General features: G+C 38.0%; 2 protein-coding genes across 5 annotated transcripts in view; one reads left to right on the top strand and one right to left on the bottom strand.

Annotated features, from left to right (window-relative positions):
* Window positions 1-23,556, bottom strand: part of ASXL1 (ASXL transcriptional regulator 1) — a 66,353-nt gene that overhangs the window by 18,672 nt on the left and 24,125 nt on the right. The gene's annotated exons all lie outside the window — the stretch shown is intronic.
* On the top strand, window positions 3,688-4,785 carry LOC122681152 (non-histone chromosomal protein HMG-14). The gene has a single exon (XM_043882883.1). The coding sequence runs from the start codon at window positions 3,710-3,712 to the stop codon at window positions 4,013-4,015; it is 306 nt and encodes a 101-aa protein (XP_043738818.1). The 5' UTR covers window positions 3,688-3,709; the 3' UTR covers window positions 4,016-4,785.

Raw genomic sequence — 23,556 nt, 5'->3', positions numbered from 1 at the left:
GAGACTTATATTCTGAAGGGACTAAATCAGAGAGGTTCTGGAATAGAGGGCTTCCCACATGGCGCAGTGGTAAAGAACTTGCCTGCAATGCAGGAGACCAGGGTTTGATCCCTGGGTTGGGAAGGTCCCTTGGAGAAGGGAATGGCTACCCACTCCAGTATTCTTGCCTGCAGAATTCCATGGACAAAGGAGCCTGGCAGACTACAGTCCCTGGGGTCCCAGAGTCAGACACAACTGAGAGACTAATGCTTTTCTGGAACAGAAGACAGTAGCTCAAGGAGTACGGAGAGAGTGAGGTACCACACTCCATAAGCCAAAGTATTAAGCCAAAGACCTGCACAAAATGCTGACCCCACTAGTTCTCTCCTTCAACTCGACTCCCAAAGCTCTCCCAACAGTGGCAGCCCTACAACTCCAACCCCGGCCTGCTCTCTGCTACCTGGAAAATGGTGACCAGCCGAAGAAAAAACACCTTCAAGGTACAGATAACGGGGGGAATTTAAAAAACACAATACACAGGTCCCAACTCGACGCCAGTCGACAAGTAGTGCCCGCAACACAGAACGTGTCAGTTTTCACCGTGAGTGATCTGTCAGGGACCACCAGATAAGTACGCACTACTGTTACATGAAGCCTAGCAACCAAAATAAACATGAGGAGGAACTGAAAGAAAACAGAGACAATGACGCTCCCACAACAAATACCCTCAGAAAGACAAAGACAAGTACAAAATGCTACTTTAAAAAAATAAAATGAAGAAACATCTGAGAACATGAGCAATGTGCTAGTAATTTAAAATAATACCCCCCCCCCAAAAAATCAGCAACAACCTATAGGTTATTTCCCAGAGAAGTGACTCAAAGGAATAAGAGAATAGGCTGCATCAAGAAAAGTCCCACATACAACAAACAGAAGTTCCAAAAAGAGAAAACAGAAAAGGATAGTAAGACGATAGTAAGTTTTCCCAAAATTAAAAGACCTGAGTCTCCAGGTTTAATAAAGCAAAATGCCCAGCACAATGAATGGAGAAAGATCCATTCCACAGCATGACCCCACACTTCCAATGCAGTGGGCACAGGTTCAATCTCTGGTCAGGGAATTAAGATGCAGTGTGATGTACCCCAAAACAAACAAACAAAAAAACCCCACAATGTATCCTAGAAATCACTCTTTCATTTTATAGATATTCCTCCTGATTCTCTTCTCAGCTGTATAATGCTCCACGATGCAAACATACCAAAGTTTGTTTATGCAACTACTTCCCCACATGAAGGCATTTAGATGGCTTTTAAATATTTTACAAACAGAAACACGACTGCCTTGAATAACCTTGTGAATCTGTGCTTTTATATTATTGAAGGTGTGTCTTCAGGGTAAATTCTTGAAGTAGAAATGATGAACCAAGAGGTAAATGTAAAAATAACTTGTTAACAGCCAAGTTGCCCTCAAAAAAAGTTGTAGTGATTAGTGTTCCTAAAGCGAAGTATGACAATGCCTGTTTTCCCATAGCCTTAAAAGGAGAAAACATTGTGATACTTTAAATTTTGTTGCTTTATGTGTTCCAAGTAACACAACCACACTGAAGGAGGGCAAGGGTGGATCTAAAGCAAGTAGCAACTCCTGAAGGTAATATTTTAACTATATACACATAGACTGGCAATTCTGGAAGCATTAAATGTTTATTCTAGAACTTAGCAAATAAGTAGATACAAAGTAGATAAAGTAGGGAGTCAAACCTAAATTTAAGAGTCAAAAAATACAAAGCTTCTATAGAAGAAACTGTAGTAAATATTCACTGGCCAAGAAAGATTTCTAAAAAACACCAACTTTATCCTTTAAAAATGTTGATAAAATTATAAAATTTGCAATTTCTCAAAATTGCAGATTTCTAATCAAAGACAGCTTAATAAAAATGAAAAGGCAGGGACTTCCCTGGTGGTTCAGAGGCTGGACACTGTGTTTTCACCGCCATGGCCCTGGGTTTGATCCCTAGTCAGAGAACTAAAACCCCACATACTTTGGGGCGGGGGGGCAGATCTTAAAAAAAAAAAAGTCAGACAGCAGACTGGGAAAAATATCTGCAATACGTGTATCTGACAAAGGACTTATACCCATAGCATATTGTTTTTTTTAATCTACAAATGAAAACCAAAATGACTATACTTTAACTTTAAAAAGGAAAGCGCTGCTATTTTCTTCCTTCCATTAGGTGTGTGTGTGTATGAGAAAGGTGGAGAGAGGAGCCCCAGTGGCCAAGAGTAGGATGTCAGAGTCTGAGTGGGGAATAGAAGGTAGTTACATTTGAGGGTAGCATGTATGGTGTGGGAGTGAGAGCTCAAGAAGGGTGAAACTCCCAAACAACGGATGACAAGAGGCAGTGAATCAAAGCTCAAGTTGGATGAAGAGGGTGTTTATATAAGAAGGGAGGGTGGGTGTGTGTGTGTGTGTGTGTGTGTGTGTGTGTGTGTACGCGCGGGGTGCAGAGGTTGGAGTTTGTGCAGATGGGTCCATCATCTATGGGGGCCAAGCAGGAGACGGAGTTGGAGTCTAAGATGGGTCAAGAGGTCATGTTCATGAGGGAAGGGCAGCAACAGTGATAGAGATTAATTATCTAAGAAACTGGGAAGATTAAACAAGTAAATATATTAAGAGATATATTAGAGGCATGTATATAAATATATGCAAATATTCCTTAGCCTCCTCTCAGTGAGAGGAACTGGGATCAACAACACCCCAATGACAGCAAGCATATCTAGAACCTAGATCTTGGCTTCTAAATACCACTACACAATAAAAGAACCAGTGTCAAGGCAGGCAAGGTACACAGTGAGCCTAAACCATCTTTTGCCAGAAAGATGCATCACTCCAAGAATGATGGGAATATGTCAAAGGGACACAGAACCCAGACTGACGAAACTCCCACCAGCCAAACCAGGGACAATATGAACATCCGCGACTAGAGTAGCCCCCGCTCACTGTGGCTAGAGAAAGCCCATGCACAGCAATGAAGACCCAGTGCAGTCATAAATAAATTAATAAGTTGTAACACAATGAATGAAACAGAAAACTAGGATATCATATTGATATAAATAAACCAAAATTTAGAATGGTATATCACACACAGTTTCAAACCCCTCCCACAAAATAGTTATTCAAAGTGGGGGGAAGAGGAGCTTTACAGGTATGAAATCTGGCAGATGCTTCTTAACCAAGTGACATCCTTAGTAACAGGACAAGTTAAAATAATGAGCAAACAGAGGATGCACTAAGCAGCGTCACTTCTCTGATGTGCCTGATACAGGTGCATAGCTTGACTCATGAGTAAACCTAAAACCCAAAATGGACCACATTTTATGAAGTAAGTATGAAATAATCTTCAAAAGAGTCAAGGTCAAGAAAGTCAAGGAAAGATGAAGGAACTTTTCTAGACTGAAGGAGACCAAAGATTTACAGCAACTACATACAACATGTAAATTCTGAACTAGATTCTTTAGACATAAAGGACATTACAGGGACAATTAAGCAAAACTTAAATGGAATCCAAAGAATAGATGGCAAAAATGCCTCAATGTAATTTTTTGAATTTGATACATGTATTAAGAACATGTAGCAGGGGAGGAGCGGCAGCGGTCAGGCTACTCAGCTTCGCGAAGGCTCTCGGCGCGCCGCGGCCCTCAGGCACCCGGCTCTCGCCCGCCTCGCCGCCACGATGCCCAAGAGGAAGGTCAGCTCCGCCGAGGGGGCGGCGAAGGAGGAGCCCAAGAGGAGATCGGCGAGGTTGTCAGCAAAACCGGCTCCTGCAAAAGTGGAAACGAAGCCAAAAAAGGCGGCGGGAAAGGATAAATCTTCAGACAAAAAAGTGCAAACAAAAGGGAAAAGAGGAGCAAAGGGAAAACAGGCGGAAGTGGCCAACCAAGAGACTAAAGAAGACTTGCCTGCAGAAAATGGAGAGACTAAAAACGAGGAGAGCCCAGCCTCTGATGAAGCAGAAGAGAAAGAAGCCAAGTCTGATTAATAACCACACACTCAGTCCTGTCAGTGGTCCCTGTTTCCCTTCTTGTACAATCCAGAGGAATATTTTTATCAACTATTTTGTAAATGCAAGTTTTTTAGTAGCTCTAGAAACATTTTTAAAAAGGAGGGAATCCCACCTCATCCCATTTTTTAAGTGTAAATGCTTTTTTTTAAGAGGTGAAATCATTTGCTGGTTGTTTATTTTTTGGTACAACCAGAAAATAGTGGGATATTGGATATGGGAGGCTTTGATTGTCTTGGGTGTCAGCTTAACATTCCATAGATGGGGGGTAGCTTTTATATCCTATAATACAAAAGCATACTAAATGGCAGTTTGGAGTCAGTTGTGCATTTAATGTCTTGAACACTTTAAATTACTTCTCTTCCCATTTTGTTTTGGTAGAATTATTTCCTACAGCAAACCACTTTTTGATCTTGGCTCTCCTGGTCAGAATTTTGTGCACTATACTATAACATCTTTGGTCGTGGTAGTCCAGTTTTCCTAGTAACTTGGTTAATGTGCTGTGAACGATTGACAGTTTGGGTATGTAGTGTATATGATATTAAATTGTGAATCAGTGGGACTTATGATGTAACAACATATCAATATTTGAAGATATTGGTACTTGATATCCTGTTAAGGAAAGTTGCTCCAAATTTTAAGCTGGAAAGTCACTGGAATAACTGTTAAGAATCACAACTACATGATATTTTAGATTTCTGGTACGTATGTGAAGAATTGTGTACAAATTGAAATGTCTGTGTAGTGATCCTCAAAACAACCAATAAAATCTCAGTTATAAAAGAAAAAAAAAAAAAAAAAAAAGAACATGTAGCAGATGTCCTTAATTGTAAAGTTATACATTTAAGTGTTGTAACAAGGCTCTAAAATAGTTCCAGAAAAGTGATGGTTTTTGCACTGTACTTAAAATTTTTTGAAAGCTTATCATTGTTAAAAAATAAATGTATTTTTTAAATGGGAAAAACTTTAATAGACAACTTACATAAGATGACACGAATGATCAGTAAGAACATGAAAAGGTGCTCAATATCATTTATCATGAAAAATATCAATTAAAATGAGGTATGTGTAAAAAATAATATATTCATCAACACAGTATAATTTTTCACAAAATTCAATACACATTCATGACAAAAACTTTCCGCAAACTAGGAACAGAATAGAATCTTCTCAACTTGATAAAGAGCATCTACAAATATCTATAGCTAACAGCACACTAATGATAAAAGACGGAGTATGCTCACTCACTCAGTGGTGCCCAACTTTTTGCGACATGGACTGCAATCCTCCAGGCTCATCTGTCTATTAGACTTTCCAGGCAAGAATACTGGAGTGGGTTGCCATTTCCTTCTCCAGGATATCTTCCCAACCCAGGGGTCAAACCAGCATCTCCTGTATTGCTTTCCCACTAAGACTGAGAAGAAGGCTAGGATGTCCACACTCACCACTCCTATTTAACATATCACCTGAAATCCAAGTCAGTGAAATCAGACAAGAAAAGGAAACAAAAGGCACACACATCAGAAAGAATACATACATAACTGGCCCTATTCACAGATAACATGACAATCTACACAGACAATCCCAAGGAATCTAAAGGAAAAACTCCTAGAATAGGTGAATTTATCACATTCACAGGATATAGGCCAACATTAAAAAAAAAAAAATCAATACTGTCTATATGCTAGCAATCAACAATTAGAAACAATTAGAAACCAAAACTAAAAGCACCATACTATTTACAAATTAAGGTACGTATCTAACAAGTCATGTATAGACTCTGCATACTAAAACCCAAAACTGTTGATGAAAATATCAAAAACAATCTTAAGTAAATGAGAAGTCATACCATCCATAAAATGGGAGAGTCAACACAGTTGCCATTTCTCCCCAAACTCATCTATTGGTTTCATATATTTACTACTAAATTCTCAAAATATTTTGTAGATATAGTTAAGACAGTTCTACATGGAAAGGTAAAGATACCATAATAGGTAAAACAGTTCTGAAGAATAAAATTGCAGGATATCACATCACCTGATTTCACAACTTACCGTATGGCCATACAACAGTAATCAAGACAACGTGGTACTGACAGGAAAAGGCACACAGGTATAAATGGAACAGAGACCAAAAGCAGAACCATATACAGCATACAGCCAACTCATTTTTTACAGAGGTGGAAAACAACTTAGGGGCTTCCAAGGTGGCTCAGTGGCAAAGAATCCACATGCCAATGCAGAAGACACAGGTTCAGTCTCCTAGTCGGGAAGATCCCCTGGAGAAGAAAATGGTAAGCCACTCCAGTATTCTTGCCTGGGAAATCCCATGGACAGAGGGGCCTAGCAGGCCACAGTCCATGGGGTTGCAGTCAGACACAACTTAGCAACTAAACAGCAACAACAAACATTATCAGAGTTGTATTTTAGAGTCACTCTGACAGGAATCTGAACACTGCATTACAGATGGCGAAGAGTCTGAGAGCACTAATTAAGAAACTAATGCAATTGTTAGGCCTGGGGTAATTACTGCCTGAGTAAGAATGTCAGAACTGTAAGGAAAAAGACTGTTATGAGCACTAAGTAAGAATGAATGAAAGGAACACATATAGGCCATTTCCATAAAAGAAAGAAAAGGAAATAAGAAAACATGTATCTATGTATCTTTATAAAAATAAACACAGGAACCATAAACTCCACCTCCAAATCACTGCAGATGGTGACTGCAGCCGTGAAATTAAGAAGCTTGCTCCTTGGAAGAAAAGCTATGACCAACCTAGACAGCATATTAAAAAGCAAAGACATTACTTTACCAACAAAGGTCTGTCTAGTCAAAGTTATGGTTTTTCCAGTAGTCATGTACGGATGTGAGAGTTGGACTATAAAGAAAGCTGAGCACCGAAGAATTGATGCTTTTGCACTGTGGTGTTGGAAAAGACTCTTGAGAGGCCCTTGGATTACAAGGAGATCCAACCAGTCCCTCCTAAAGGAAATCAGTCCTGATTGGAAGGACTGATGCTGAAGCTGAAACTCCCAATACTTTGGCCACCTGATGTGAAGAACTGACTCACTGGAAAAGACCCTGATGCTGGGAAAGATTGAAGACGGGAGGAGAAGGGGACGACAGAGGATGAGGTGGTTGGATGGTATCACTGACACAACAGACATGAGTTTGAGCAGGCTCCAGAGTTGGTGATGGACAGGGAAGCCTGGCGTGCTGCAGTCCGTGGGGTGGCAAAGTGTCAGACATGACTAAGCAACTGAACTGAACTGAACAGCTTAAAAGCAAGACTCAAAAGGATACATTTCTAAGTAACTTTATCTGCATTTCAGAACAAAGTTCAAAAATATTTAACATGAATACAAAAATATCCAGAATCCAAGGTTAAAAATGTTTGTCATCCAATAAAAAATTATTAGGAATGCAAACCAGAGGAATTTAACCCATAATGACAAGAAAAATAAATAGAAACAGACACCAAAATGACACATGGCTGGACTATTGAAGAGTCTATTGAAAGTTATTACAAGCAAACTTTGGAGATACTGTGAGTGTGGGTTCAGTTCCAGACCACTGCAATAAAGTGATTATCACAATAAAGCAGGTCACACCAAGTTTTTCATTTCCCAACGCATATAAGTTATGTTTATGCTACACTGTAGTCTATTAACTGTGTGACAGCATTATGTCTAAAAAAATAATGTACATATCTTAATTTAAAAAAAAACTTTACTGTTTAAAAAATGCTAACCATCACCTAAGACTTCATCAAGTCATTATCTTTTTTGCTGCTGGAGGGTCTCACCTTGATGTTTATAGCTAGACTGGTCAGGATGGTGGTTAAAAACTAGAGTGGCCACTGCAATTTCTTAAAATAAGACAATAAAATATGCCACATCAAAAGAGTCTTTCTTTCATGAAAAATTCTCCATAGCAGGTAATGCTATTGGATAGCATTTTACCCACAGCGGAACTTCTTTCAAAATTGGAGTCAATCCTCTCAAACCCTGCCACTGCTTTACCAACTAAGTTTATGTAATATTCTAAATCCTTTGCTGTCATTTCAACAATGTTCACAGCATCTTTTCCATGAGTAGACTCCACCTCAAGAAATCACTTTCTCTGCTCATCCATAAGAACCAACTCTTCATTTGTTCAAGTTTTATCATGAGATTAAAGCAGTTCAGTCCCACCTTTAAGCTCCACTTCAAATTCTAGTTCTCTTGCTGCTTCCATCATATCTGCATTTATTTCCTCCACTAACGTCATGAATCATTCAAAGTCATTCATGAGTGTTGGAATCAACTTCTTTTAAACTCCTGCTTATTTATTATCAGTATTTTGACCTCTTCCCATGAATCATGGAATGTTCTTAATGGCATCTAGAATGGTTAATCCTTTCCAGTTTACTTTGCCAATCCTTTCCAATTTACTTTTCCAGGACCCATCAGAGTAGTAACTATCTATGGCAGCTTTATCCTTACAAAATTTCTTAAATAGTAAAATTTGAAAGTTGAAATAACTCCTTCATCCATGGCTATAGAATAGATGCTGTGTTGAAACAGATGCATGAAAACACTAATCGTGTTGCACATCTCCATCAAAGCTCTTGGGAGACCAGGCACATTGTCAACAAGCAGTAATATTCTGAGTTTTCTTTTCCTGAGCAGTAGTGGATTTAAAGTGTTCAGCAAACTGTTACAAACAGATCTACTCTCACCCAGGCTCTGTTGTTCCATTTCTAGAACACAGAGTAGATTTAGCATTAATTCCTCAGGGCCCCATGATTTTCAGAATGGTAAATGAGCACTGACTTTAACTTAAAGTCACTAGCTACATTAGCCCCTAGTAAGAGTCAGCTTATCCTTTAAAGCTGAGCTTTGACTTCTCTTCTACAGCTATGAAAGTTCTAGATGGCACCTTCCAACAGAAGGCCATGGTTTATAGCCACCTTCATTACTTATCTTAGCAAGATCTTCTGGATAACCTGCTGCAGCTTCTGCATCAGCACTTGTGGCTTCACCTTGCATTTTTATGTTACAGAGGTGGGCTTCTCTTCTCAAACTCAATAAACCAACCTCTGCTGGCTTCAGACTTCTCTTTTGCAGCTTCCTTACCTCTCTCAGTCTTCACAGAACTGAAGAAAGCTGGGCCACATTCTGGATGAGGCTTTGACTTAAGGGAATGTTGTGGCTGGTTTGATTTTCTATCCAGACCACTTAAGAATTTCTCCACATCAGCAATAAGGCTGCTTTGCTTTCTTATCATTCCTGTGTTCACTGGAGTAGCACTTTTAATTCCTTCAAGAACTATTCTTTCGAATTCATAACCTGGCTAATTATTTGGCACAAGAGATCTAGTTTTTAGCCTATCTTGGGTTTTAACATGCCTTCTTCACTAAGCTTAATCATTTCAAGTTTTTGACTTAAAGTGAGAAACACATAACTCTTTCTTTCACACAAACACTTAAAGAGGCCATTGTAGGATTATTAATTGGCCTAATTTCAATACTGTCATGTCTCAGGAACAGGGAGTCCCAGGGAGGAGCAGAGAGACGGGCGAACAGCTAGTCAGTGGAACAGTCAGAACAGAGAGAACCCTTACTAAGTTTGCAGTTTTATCTGGGCACAGTTCATGGCACCCCCACAACAATCATAACAGTAACATCAAAGATCACTGATCACCATAACAAATAATAGTAATAAGAAAGTTTAAAATATTGCTAAAATTAGCCAAATGTGACACAGAGATATGATGGGAGCAAATGCTTTTGGAAAAATGATGCGAAAAGACTTGCTCGAGCAAGAGTTGCCATAAACTTTCAAGTAAAACAAAACAAAACACATTCCATGCAAAGCACAATAAAGCAAGGCACAAGGTATGTCTATATAAGTATATTTCATGTGATGAAAATTAAGCACATTAAGCAGAGACATGTAAAATATAAACAACACCCAAACAGACCGAACACTACAGAAAAAAAAGATTGGTGACAATGAGGATGTAGCAGCAGAAAGTATCCAAAACAAAACGAGAAAAAAACAGAAACAGTGCATCAGTAAGTTTTGAAACAATCTCAAGTGATCAAACTATAAATTATAGGCCCCAAAGGGGGAGGGTAGAAGTCAGAGAAAAATATTTGAAGAAATAATAGCTGATTATTTATCAAATTTGACCCAAGAAATGTAATAAAACCCAGGCAACAGGAAACATGAATGAAATCACGTTAAGGCACACTGTAATGAAACTGCTGAAAAGCAGTAACAAAAAGAAAATCTTAGGAAAATGCTGACAATCTAGGACTCCACACTTTGACTGCTGTGGGTCCAGGTTTGATCTCTGCTCAGGACACACTAAAGATCCCAAGTGACACAACTAAAAGATCCTGCCTGCTACAACTAAGACCTAGCACAGCAATAAATAATAAGATAAATTATAAATAAATAATAAGATAAATAATTTATAAATTATTTTATACATAATAAAAAATTTTTAAAGAAAACCTTAAAAAGGAGAAGAAAAAGATACTTAGGAACAAAGATTAAAATAAGAGTACACATCTCATCAGAAATAATGGAAGCCAGAAACAGAGGAGCAAATCTTCAAAATACAGAAAGAAAAAAATTATCAATGAAGAATTCTGCAGCAAGTGAAAAATATCCTTCAAGAAAGAAAGAGAAATAATTTTTCAGACACACCAATGCTTTAAAATACCATCACCAGCAGACTTGCACTACAAGAAACATTAAAGAAAGTCCTTCTGGCAGAATGAAAATTTCAGATAGGCAATAAAGAACACCAGACATTTCTTAAATCTCTCAAAAAGATTCTTAAAAGGACTGTTTAAATGAAAAATAATAACAATGTACTGTGGCGTTTGTAACATATGTGGAAGTAGAGCGTATGACAACAGCAATACAAAAACCTCGGGGGTGGGGAGTGGAAGTTTATTGCTATAAGGTTCCTAAAATACGTAAAGTGGTATAGTATTACTTGAAGGCAAACTGTGATGTTAAATATCTATACAATAAATACTAAAGTAACCACTAAAACTAAGAGACAGGAGAAAAAAATATATTTTTAAAAAATCCATAATGCAAAAGAAGGCAGAATAAGAAAAAAGGAACAAAGAATAGATGACACAAATAGAAAACAACAAGATAGTAGATTTAAACTATAACATCAGTAATCATACTAAATGTAAATGGTCTACACACTCAACAAAAAGGCAGACGTTAACAAACTGCATAAAAGCAAGATCCAACTATAAACAAACCTACCAAAATACTCATATGAATTACAAAGACACTGGCTAAAAGAAAAAGGAAAAAATACATACCACGCAAACATCAATCAAAAGAAGGCAGGAGTGGTTATATTATTATGAGATAAAGCAGATTCTAGAGCAAAGAATATTACCTTTGCTCCAGAAATGATAAAGATGATCATTTCAAAATAACAGAGGAATCAGTTCATCAAGAGGAACCTAAATGTTTTTTGTGCCTTTTAAAGTGAAAGTGAAGTCACTCAGTCGTGTCCAACTCTGCGACCCCATGGACTGTAGCCTACTAGGCTCCTCCATCTATGGGATTTTCCAGGCAAGAATACTGGAGTGGGTTGCCATTTCCTTCTCCAGGAGATCTTCCCAACCCAGGGATTGAACCCAGTCTCCCACATTGAAGGCAGATGCTTTACCATCTGAGCCACCAGGGAAATACCGTGCTTTTTAAAGTGAATTTTAAAATACCTTAAGTAAAAACTGGTGAAACTAAAAGAAATACATAAATCCACAATTAGAGATTTCAATATCCCCTCCCTATATAGTTATAATGCTAGCATAAGTGGATAGAAAATCAGTTAAGATGAGTAAGAATATACGTAGATTTGAAAAGCACTATCCACCAACAACCTAATCAACATTTACAGAACCCACCATTCCACAGCAGAATATACACTGTTTTCAAGTACACGTGGAACATTTATCCAGACAGACTGTATTCTGGGCCATAATACAAGCCTCAATAAATTTAAAAGGATTCAAATCATACAAGGTATGTTCTCTTACCACAACAACAACAACATTAAAAATCAGTAACAGAAAGATCTCTGGATATTTCCCAAATATACTGAAACTAAATATCAACTTCCAAATAACCAGTAATTTAAAGAAGCAATAGAAAAATTATAAAGGTATTTTGAACAGAATAAAAATACATCAAATTTTGTTGTACACATTAAATGCTTACGTTAGGAAAGAGGGACGTCTCAAATAAATACCTCAGCTTCCATCATGAGAAAAATGGGAAGAAGGGGGCACATTAAACCAAAATCAAGCGTAAGAAAGAAAATCATAAAAACAAGCAGAGATCAACAAAACAGAAAACAGAAAAACCATAAAGAAGAGCTAAAAAAACTAAAAGCTGATTTTTCAGGTAATTACTAAAACTGGTGAACGACTAGGCAGATTAATAAAGACAGAGACACAAATCACCAGTATCAGGAGGACAGCAGTGACATTATTACAGATCCTACAAATATTAAAAAGATAAGGAAATAAATATTATAAACAGCCTTATGACAATAATTTTGACAATCTGGATGAAAAGGACACAAACTACTAAAACTCATCCAGGAAGAAAGAGATAACCTAAACAGCTCTAAGTCTATAAAAGAAATTGAATTTATAATTAAAAATCTCCAACTTCAGATGGCTCCATAGGTGAACTCTATTTAAGGAAGAAATAATAGCAATTCTATAAAAAACTCTTTCAGAAAATCTAAAAAGAAAAGATAGTTTCCAATTGCTATAATCTGAATGTGTCCCCCACAACCTCTTCCAAACTCAAATACTGGAATCCTTATGTCCAATGTGACAGTACTCAAAGGTGGGACCTTTGAGCTGTGATTAAGGCATGAAGTGGATTATTAGTGACCTCATGAATGGAATCAGCGCTCTTATAACCATGTGATGGTACAACAAGAAGTCCGCAACTTAGGGGACTTCTCTGGCAGTCCAGTGGTTAAGACTCTGTACTTCCAGTGCAGGGGACACAGGTTCAATCTCTGGTTGGGGAACTAAGATCCCACATGCTATGCGGCAAAGCCAAGGGAAAAAAAAAAGTCTGCAACTCAGAAGAGGGCCCTCATCCTACCATGCAGGACCCTTGGATCTTCTAGCTTCCATAATGGTGAGAAATAAATTTCTGCTGTTTATAAGCTACCCCATCTGTGTTATTTTGCTACAGCAACCCAAAGACACTAATTCATTCTGTAAGAACAGCATTATTCTCACATGAAAAGAAAACTGCAGTCCGATACACCTCATAAACATAAATGCATATATTTCCATTGCTAACAAATGTTAACAATAGTTGAATCTGGGTAAATGGGATAAGGGTATTTTTGCAGTATTTATTTTATCCGTTGCAACTTTTCTGTGAGTTGAGAATTATTTCCAAATAAAAAGGATTTTTTTACAAATAACGATACATGAAAATACCATTAGCCCAGTTCCTGGAACAAATAAAGAGCTCAATAAATGCTAACTATAATATAATCACCTAACTCAACTCCTCATATTATAGATGATGAAACTGAGGCTCAGAGAATAAGTAATTTATCCAAAGTCATTCTATTAGTTAATGACTAAGTCCAGTCTCTAGGTTCAGCCTTTCCCCTACTCCCTGACCACCACAGACACAATTTCATAATGACTCACTAACTTGTTTAAAACAGAACAAAACTGGGAAATACATTTCTGGTTCTTTTTCTAATTATGTCGTAATATGCCTAAAGGAAAAATATCTCGACCATACAAACAAGCCATTTTGTGGAACTTCACCAAAAGTTTAGGATGAGAAAGGAGAAGAAGAAGGTGAGACCTTGGTCTGAGTTAAATAGATAAGATAAACAGACTGATCAGAGAGGAAAATTAGGAGATAATGAGAGACTGTGAACTAAAATATATACCCTGATTCTGTCAGGGTAAGAGAAAAGATAGGATTACTATGAGAAAGTGGTAACGTGATCTAGCAGCTGACTGCATGTAAAAGAAGAAAAAGAAGTCAGGAGTAACTCAGCTTCTGAGTCTGGGTTACTGAGAAGACAGTGAGGGCATAGACAGAAGCAGGAAACCTAAGAGGAAGGCTGATCTGTGATGCCAGAAAGAGGACACTAGATAAAGACAAAGGTGAAGCTGTGATAACAGTGGAATCTTTGCATGGAAATGTCCTTTTGGGTATGCGGATCTGGAATTCTTGAATTACAGACAGAACTTTGGGCATTTGCCCACTCGGCTATGATAGCTGAAGATTAGATCACTAGGGACTTCTCTGGCAGTCCAGTGTTTAGACTGTGCTTTGAATCAGGGTGCGTGGGTTCAATCCCTGGTGCCCAGGCATGTGGGAACGAAGATCCCACATGCCAAGGGGCACAGATTAGATCACTTGAAGAAAAAAAAAAAAATGAAGAAAATCTTGGGAATTCTGCGGAGGCCCAGTGGTCAACACTTGGCTCTTTCACTGCCCGGGTTCAATCCCTGGTTGGGGAATGAAGACCCTCATAAGCCATGTGGTGCGGGAGAATTAAAAAGAAAAAACAATAAAGAAAAGATGAGGAATCTTTTCTCTATCCCAAGACATATTTAAACTCAGAAAACAACACTGGGCCACTGCAGTGATTCTTTCCCATAAGAACAAATGATGAGGAAGAACTGTGCTATAGCCCAAGGCAATCAAATCACTCTGATCAATCAAACTGCAAAGGGCCATTAATGACGTCAACTGATATATCCTTGTTATACATCTGACACAGTGCTTTGTGAGTGAGGTGAAAAATCCCAACGACACCACAGCTGAATCACTAGTAATATGATTCTGACAGAACTCAGAAACTTCTATGTTTTAGTGAGTTACACTTGTTTTACAGGATGTAACAAGTGAGCAAATGTGTCACGGATCTTCCAGTGAACATGACAGACAGGCCTGATGCAGCAGCACTTATCTCTCAATCCAAATATGTAGAAAAACTGTGCAAAATACAACACACACAAATTGGCAAGCCCAAAAGCAAGACAGGAAATTCCCTGAGGCTAGATACAAGCTACAGGGCCAAACAACTCACAGGGCTACTAAAACCAGATGTAAGACTTAGGGTTTGGAGCCGGTGTTCCTGAAAGAAACTAAGAGACAAGAAATTGAAAATGAGTCAGATGCATAATATACCAAAGCCACCAAAAAACTACACAGGAATAACATGAACTCTCATTTCCAGTCCCTGAAATAGAAGTCTCCCATTTGCCAGAAGTCAAGAGGTAAAAAAATAACCTCTGAGAAGACGAAACTCCATCATCACAAGTATGAGTTCCAAAAATCACTGTACCCAACAGTCCAGGGGCCCCAGGCCAAGAAACCAGCCTACCACAGGGCTCATTCTACAGAAACCTGCCGGGTTCAGGAAGAGCTCAGAACTCCCTTACAGGGACCCTCCACACACACAACACAAAACAACAAACTCCACAGATGATAAGCTTATAAGTCAAAAATTTACAACTATATAAAGAAATGAGCCATCCAAGACAGGAAGGATTTTCAGTAGACACAACAAATAGGCAAATTCAGGCCTCCGGATCAAAGTGCAGAAATAAAGTTAAGAAGAACAGGACAGAATGAGCATCACACGAATTTCAAAAAGAATCAGAAAATCTAGAAATGAAAATGTGATTATAAAGCAGAATGCTCTGGCAAAACTAAATTAGTAAACTTTATCTGAAATTAGTATTCTTGATCTGAAACAACCTCACAGAATGTAGCATGAAAAAACAGAGATGGAAAATATGAAAGCATTGAAGACAGAATGAGAAGCTTTAACACACTGAAGTATCAGTAAGTATCAGTCTCAGAAGAGGAAGCAAGAAAGACGATATTCAAAGATGTACTGGGGACTTCCTAGTGGTCCAACAGTTAAGAATCCGCCTTCCAAGGCAGGGGTCATCAGTTCAATTCCTGGTTGGAGAAGTGAGATCCCACATGCCACGGGGCAATTAAGCTAGTGAGCTACAACTATTGAGCCTGTGCTCCGGTGAGCGACAACAAGGGCCCACACCCAGCAATGAAGACCCTGTGTGCAGCAACTAAGACCGAACACGGCCAAAAACAGATAAATACAATTAAATAGAGAAAGAAAAGGAAAAAAGGACATTGAACAAAATTGAACACGTAAGTTTTCAGATTGCCAGGGTAATTTACTCATATTATACACTATAGCAAGACTGCAAAATAAAGGCAAGCAAAAAGTAGTAAGATGCAACCAAAAGGAAAGAACGATTATAATAAAGCAGCAACAAATCCCAGACTTCTCAAATGCAGCAATGGTGCCAGAAAACAAGCGAATGACCTCTTCCTACAATGAAAAATAACAGTCAACTACAAAATTACATAGGTAAAATGCCATCTAAGAGTAAAGACAAAGAGGCCTTAAGATATACAAGGGTAGTTTACTACTTACAGATCCAAACTGAAAGTGCTATATAAACAGTGTACATTAATACAAAAGAAACATAGAACTGAAGGAAAAGGATGCAAGAAGCCATATAAGTCAATGGTAAGTCAATAAATTTGTAATAGCTCAACATAAATATTAACTTTTAAACATTTTTTAATGCCTGTCTTCAAGAAAGCTAAAAGTAAGGTGGAATTAGAGAAGAGCATGGGAGAGATGAAATATTCAGAATTAAAATATTGTAAAATGCAATTATTGTTCATGAGGAGAGACACATACTCAGTTTAGGCTGTTAAGTATTCATGTTGAAAACTGTAAAAGCAATCTGTATGATAGAATAAATAACTTACAAGGCAACAAGAGTAAAAAAAGAGGAACTTTAAAAGTGAGTCCATACTACAACATGGATGAATCCTGAAGATATTATACTAAGTGTAATAAGGCAGTCAAAAACAGATAAATATTGTATGATTCCACTTATGTAACTACTAGGGTAATTAAATTCACAGAGGCAGAAAGTAGGATTTGGAGGAGGAAGAAACAGAGAGTTAGCGGTTAATGGTAGAGTTTTAGTTGGGGAAGGGTCTGGAGGTGGACAGTGGTGACATACACCACAGTACACACACAACAATGTGAGTGTACTTACTAATGCCACAAAACTGGTTAAAATGGTAAATTTTGTTATGTATATTTTACCACAGTAAGAGAGGAAAAAAAAAAGACAGTAATTTTTTAAATCAGTTGAATAAAAGCCAGAAAAGGAGCACACCACAAGAAAAAGCATGCTAAAGGTGTTTTTTAAAAAAAGATCAAAAATATATTAGCAATCACAATAAATGTAAATAGATTTAATTCACTTATTAAAATGTACAAACTTTAAATATTAAAAAACAATCCAGCTATAAACTATTCATAAGCAATAGCAAAAACACTAACAGAAAGGTTCAAAGTAAAAGACTTGAAGAGAATATAGCAACCATATCCCACCCAAAAGACAAAAGAATCCAAAGCAAAAAGCATTTATACAGATAAAGAGGGACATAAAAGAGGCAATCTAGGCAATCTGAAGGTTCTAACAATCAGAAACCTGAATGCACACTGTGGTAACCAACCAGTCTCTAAAACTGGCCCAAATGAATGAAGCCGCCTCGTATTCTGGGCTTGTACAGTTCCCTCCCACGAATCTGGCCTCATCTCCTGACTTGCTTTGCACAATGCAGTGTGGAAGAAATGGCCCTGTGCCAGTCCTGAGCCTTAAGAATGCCTGGCAATTCCCACGTTTGCACTTTTGAGAGCCCTGAGCTGGATGACCTTGCCAGAAAAAACAGCATAGGAAAGACTACGAAAAAGGGAAAACCCCAAGACCACATGAAAAGAAAGCTAGTCACTCCAGCACCATCCAAGCTAAGCCCTGCCTTTCAGCCATCCTTGCCACGCTGCCAAAGTGTCATCAGTCTTGGACCTTTCAGTCTAATAGAGGCCCCACATGTCTGCAACCTCAGCTCAAGTGGAGCCGAAGAACCACTCTACTAAGCCCAATCAACCCAGAGATTCAGGAGACGTGATTGAAATGGTTGCTGTTTTAAAACACTAAGCTTTGCAGTGCTTTCTTACACCATAATATGTAACTAAAAACACAAATACCATAGACTCAAAATACATAAAGGAAGAACTGTCTTATCTCAAGGAGAAATAGAGAAATCTACAGTTAAATGGGAATATTTCTCAAACTGATACATAAAGTTTGACTTAAAAATTAAAGATATACCTTTTAAAACTTAATTTAAAATTTGACAGGTAATATATAAACACTAATATAGAAAACAGACAAGTAAAAAATATACACTGTCAAAGCACACCTTAAACATTTTAAAAAACTGACCAAAATATTAAACCAGAAAAGAAGTCTCAACAGGATCCAAAATACACATTATCACTTCTTTGACACTGATTTAATACAATGAATAAAATGGAAGGAGGGGAACACAATACATACATTTGGAAACTTAGAAAAAAAAAACTTCAAAAAAAAAAAAACTTCATGAATTAAATAAAATTTCATAACAGAACTCCCAAAATATTTAGAACTGAAGAAATAATTTAAAAGTATACATGTCCAGGGGGGGAGGGGAACAAAAAAAGTATACATGTCCAAAAAAAAGTATACATGTCAAAACTTGTGAGGCCATGTACATCAAAAGGGTACACAAATTAAAATACTCTATCTGGGTTAAAGAACCAATTTCGTTGTTTTTTCCTCAATCCATCAAAGACCTGTATGTGGTCCTACTGCACGTGACTAGTACACGTGACTCACTGTGCAAGCTGATCTACACTCTGCTCCAGAGTGGGGAGGAGTCCACCAATCATGCTCAGGTGTTGTGGCAACGTCAAGCTGCAATAAGTTTCTAAACATTCCTAATTTCTGTACTTATCACAGACAAGAATAATAGTTCACAAACTGACAACAGTCTGTGGATCACACTTTGATTAGTACTGACAATGGTAAATCCACAAAATACAGTGCTAAACAGCTGTAAAGAGGAACAATCTCCATAATATGGCTACAAGATCTCGTGGCCATACTGCTAAGTAAAAAAAAAAATGAAGTGGGGAAGAGTCTGGTGCCATTCTTAAAAACGAGGAAGATAGAAATCCAAATATGTTATTTGTTTATATTTGAGAAGAAAGAAAAATTACAAAAATAAAATAAAATGCTTTCCCATAGGGAAAAGAAGGAGCAGGTAAAGGATATCAAAAGGAGACAGAATTCACTAAATATTGTGCTGTATATTTAACCATACATATCTTATATTAATGTGAAAGTGAAAGTGAAGTCGTTAAGTCGTGTCTGACTCTTTGCAACTCCGTGGACTGTAACCTACCAGGCTTCTCCATCGATGGGATTTTCCAGACAAGAGTACTGGAGCGGGTTGCCATTTCCTTTTCCAAGGGATCTTCCCAAACCAGGGATTGAACCCAGGTCTCCTGCACTGCAGGCAGACGCTTTACCCTCTGAGCCACCAGAGAAGCCCTTATAATATTATAAAGCAAAATTAAAATTTACACATGCAATCTATCTTTAAAAAGTGAATAAAATTAATACACCGAACTGTGTATCAAGTTAATGGAACGACCACACACAAACTATTTCAAGTGATTTTTAAATTGTAGTGATGTGTTAAATCCCTAGTAAGATACACCCTAAGGCCAACAACAACAAAATCCCTTTAGAGGGCTTCCCTGGTGGCTCAGCTGGTAAAGACTCCACCTGCAATGTCGGAGACCTGGGTTTGATCCCTGGGTTGGGAGGACCCCCTGGAGAAGGGAAAAGGTTACCCACTCCAGTATTCTGGCCTGGAGAATTCCATGGACTGTATAGTCCATGGGGTCGCAAAAAGTTGGACATGACTAAGCGACTTTCACTTCAGTTTTACTTTATTGGTGATGGTGCTCTTGCTATTGTTAATTCTGAGAAGACTATTAATAGGGAAAAGCAAATGAATAATTATGTGGTTTTAATGGGAGTCAACACTTCCACAAAGAAGGTATACATGCAAAATTAGAAAAGGTCAAGCCAAAAACCTATAGTCTTGAATCTGAATTACCAAAAAGAACTCGGGAAATAGTTAATCTTTAAAATACACACACACACACACACACACACACACACACACGGCATCCCAAGAAATAGTTAATCTTTAAAACACACACACACACACACACACACGGCATCCCAAGAAATAATCTTTAAAACACACACACACACACACACACACACACACACGGGATCCCAAGCAGTTTCCTGAGCTGAGACAGAGATCAAAGTTCTGGCTGGCAGAGATGGCTGGAGGTTGTACAACAGAATTCCAAAAAGAAGAAAGCTTTGCAGAAAAATCTGCATGGGGTCTCTGGACATGTATGGGGTGAAACTCCATTAGGCTGGGCAATGAATGGCTGAGTAATTCCCAGAGGAAACTCCCCCAAACATAAAGACTGGAGACTTAGGAGTTAAAACCAGCCAGAGTGGAGGGACACAATTAATCATTTGAGGCATTTGGTAGAGATCTCAGAAGGTAAGTAACTTAGTAGGAGAATTAAATTCATTCTTAAAGAAAAGGCTACTCTGACCTGCCCTAACAAAGTTTAAAAACTAGCCTCAAAGGAAGTAAGCTAATCCAAAGGGAGTAACCCAATGACTTGCCAAAATAAAGCCCAACACTCTTGAAAGGAAGATAAACTGTAGCACCCAACAATGTGAAATTCACATTGTCAGCATCCAAACAGAACTACTAGATAGCCAAGAAGCAGGAAAATGTGACTCATAAGCAGAAGAGTCAACAGCAAAAGACCCAGAAATGACAGAGATGGAATTAGTAGATAAAGACTTAAAACAGCTACTTTTAATGCATGCACTATGATCAAGGATTAAAAGCATGAACACAATAAAAAAAACGAAGATATAAAATAGAGGAATTTCTAAAGATGAAAAAATACATTATTTGCAATGAAAAATTAACTTGATCAGATTAAAAACAGATTAGATAGTGCAGGAAAAAAGACCAGTGACAACAGAATATAGTCAAGATAAAGCACAGAAGAAAAAAAAGGACTAGCAAACATTAACAGAACATCAGTAATCTATGGTATAATATAAGGTGGCCAAATATATATGTCATCCCAGAAGAAAGAGGATAACGGGAAAAAGATTAAATAATGGCTGAAAACATTTCAAATTTGACCCACAGACTTGAGAAGTTCACCACTGCAGCCCATAATCAAACTGTCAAAACCTATACTACAGAGAAAAATCTTCAAACTTAGCAACAGAAAAAAAAAGAGGAAATACATGTAAGAATTACCACAAACTTTTCATCAGAAACTATGGAAACCAGAAAACAAAGGATGGGCATCTTTAAAATGCTGAGGGGGTGAAAAAAAACCTTTGAATGTGTCTAGATAAAATAGCCTTCAAAGCAAAATAAAGACTGTGAGCTGAGAATCTGTAATAGCAGATCTGCACCACAGAACTGTCAGAAGTCCTTCAGAAGGAAGGAGACTAGTAACAAATGGAAACCTGGACTTCCACAAAGAAATGAAGAACACCAGAAATAGTAAATGTGTGGGTAAAATAAGGCTTCCCCTCATTTTAAAATTTCTCTAAAAGAATTGTTTAAAGCAAAAGTAACAATGCTCTGTGAAGTGTATAACCTATGGAGAAGCAGAATGTATGAAAAGAATAGCACAGGTCTTCCCTGGTGGCTCAGCAGTGAAGAATGTGCCTGCCAATGGAGGAGACAGAGATTTGATCCCTGGTCCAGAAAGATCCCACATGCCAGGGAGCAACAAAACTTGTGCCCTAGAGCCAGGGAGCCCCCACTACTGTGCCCATGGACCGCAACTACTGAAGCCCGCACACCTATAGCCCGTACTCTGCAACAAGAGAAGCCACTGCAATGAGAAGCCCGCACACAACTAGAGAAAAGGCCTGCACAGCAATAAGGACCCAGCACAGCCAGAAATAAATAAATAAAATTCTACACACATATATATTCACACACACATATATAAAAAGAATAAACTTATGGCTGTTTCATGCTGATGTTTGGCAGAAACCAATGCGACACTGTAAAGCAATTATCCTTCAATTAAAAAAAAATAGCACAAAGGCTAGGAGGAAGTAAATGGAAGCATCATGAGGATCCTACGTTTTATGTGAAATGTGTAATACTATTCAAAGGTAGTCAATGTAAAATTAAAGGTGCATTTTGTTAACAATAAAGCAACCTCTGGGAAAAAAAAAAGATATAGTTAATAAGCTGTGATGATAAAAGGAATATTAAAAACACTCAATCCAGGGTTAAGTGGCGGGGTGGGGGGGGGGGTAAATTAGGAACCTGGAGTTAACAAATACACACTGCTATATATATATGGTTTTTCCAGAGGTCATGTATGGATGTGAGAGTTGGACTGTGAAGAAAGCTGAGTGCCGAGGAATTGATGCTTTTGCACTGTGGTGTTGAAGAAGACTCTTCAGAGTCCCTTGGACTGCAAGGAGATCCAACCAGTCCATCCTAAAGGAGATCAGTCCTGGGTGTTCACTGGAAGGACTGATGCTGAAGCTGAAACTCCAGTACTTTGGCCACCTCATGCAAAGAACTGACTCATTGGAAAAGACCCTGAAGCTGGGAGGGATTGGGGGCAGGAGGAAAAGGGGACGACAGAGGATGAGATAGCTGGATGGCATCACTGACTCAATGGACATGAGTTTGAGTAAACTCTGGGAGTTGGTGATTGATAGGGAGGCCTGGTGTGCTGAGATTCACGGGGTTGCAAAGAGTCAGACACGATTGAGCGACTGAACTGAACTGATATGTAAAATGAACAAGGATCTACTGTATAGCACAGGGAACTATATTCAATATCTTGTAATAATCTATAATGGAAAAGAATCTGAAAAAGAATATATATATGTATATATATACCTGAATCACTTTACTATAAACTTGAAACACTGTAAATCAACTGTTCTTCAATGAAAAAATTTTAATAAATAAATGTCTCAAAGAATCATAAAACTAAAAATACTCGTTGTTCAAAAGAAGGCAGGAAAAGAAAAATAGAAATTCAACAGGACTGAAAGAGACACGTGCACCCCAATGTTCATCGCAGCACTGTTTATAATAGCCAGGACATGGAAGCAACCTAGATGCCCATCAGCAGATGAATGGATAAGGAAGCTGTGGTACATATACACCATGGAATATTACTCAGCCATTAAAAAGAATTCATCTGAATCAGTTCTAATGAGATGGATGAAACTGGAGCCCATTATACAGAGTGAAGTAAGCCAGAAAGATAAAGACCGATACAATATACTAACACATATATAAGGAATTTAAAAAGATGGTAACGATAACCCTATATGCAAAACAGAAAAAGAGACACAGATGTACAGAACAGACTTTTGGACTCTGTGGAAGAAGGCGAGGGTGGGATGTTCAGAGAGAACAGCATTGAAA

This window comes from Cervus elaphus, chromosome 23 (genome assembly GCF_910594005.1).
Source record: "Cervus elaphus chromosome 23, mCerEla1.1, whole genome shotgun sequence".
In the NCBI taxonomy this organism is placed as follows: domain Eukaryota; kingdom Metazoa; phylum Chordata; class Mammalia; order Artiodactyla; family Cervidae; genus Cervus; species Cervus elaphus.
This window is presented reverse-complemented; position numbering and strand designations above follow the sequence as displayed.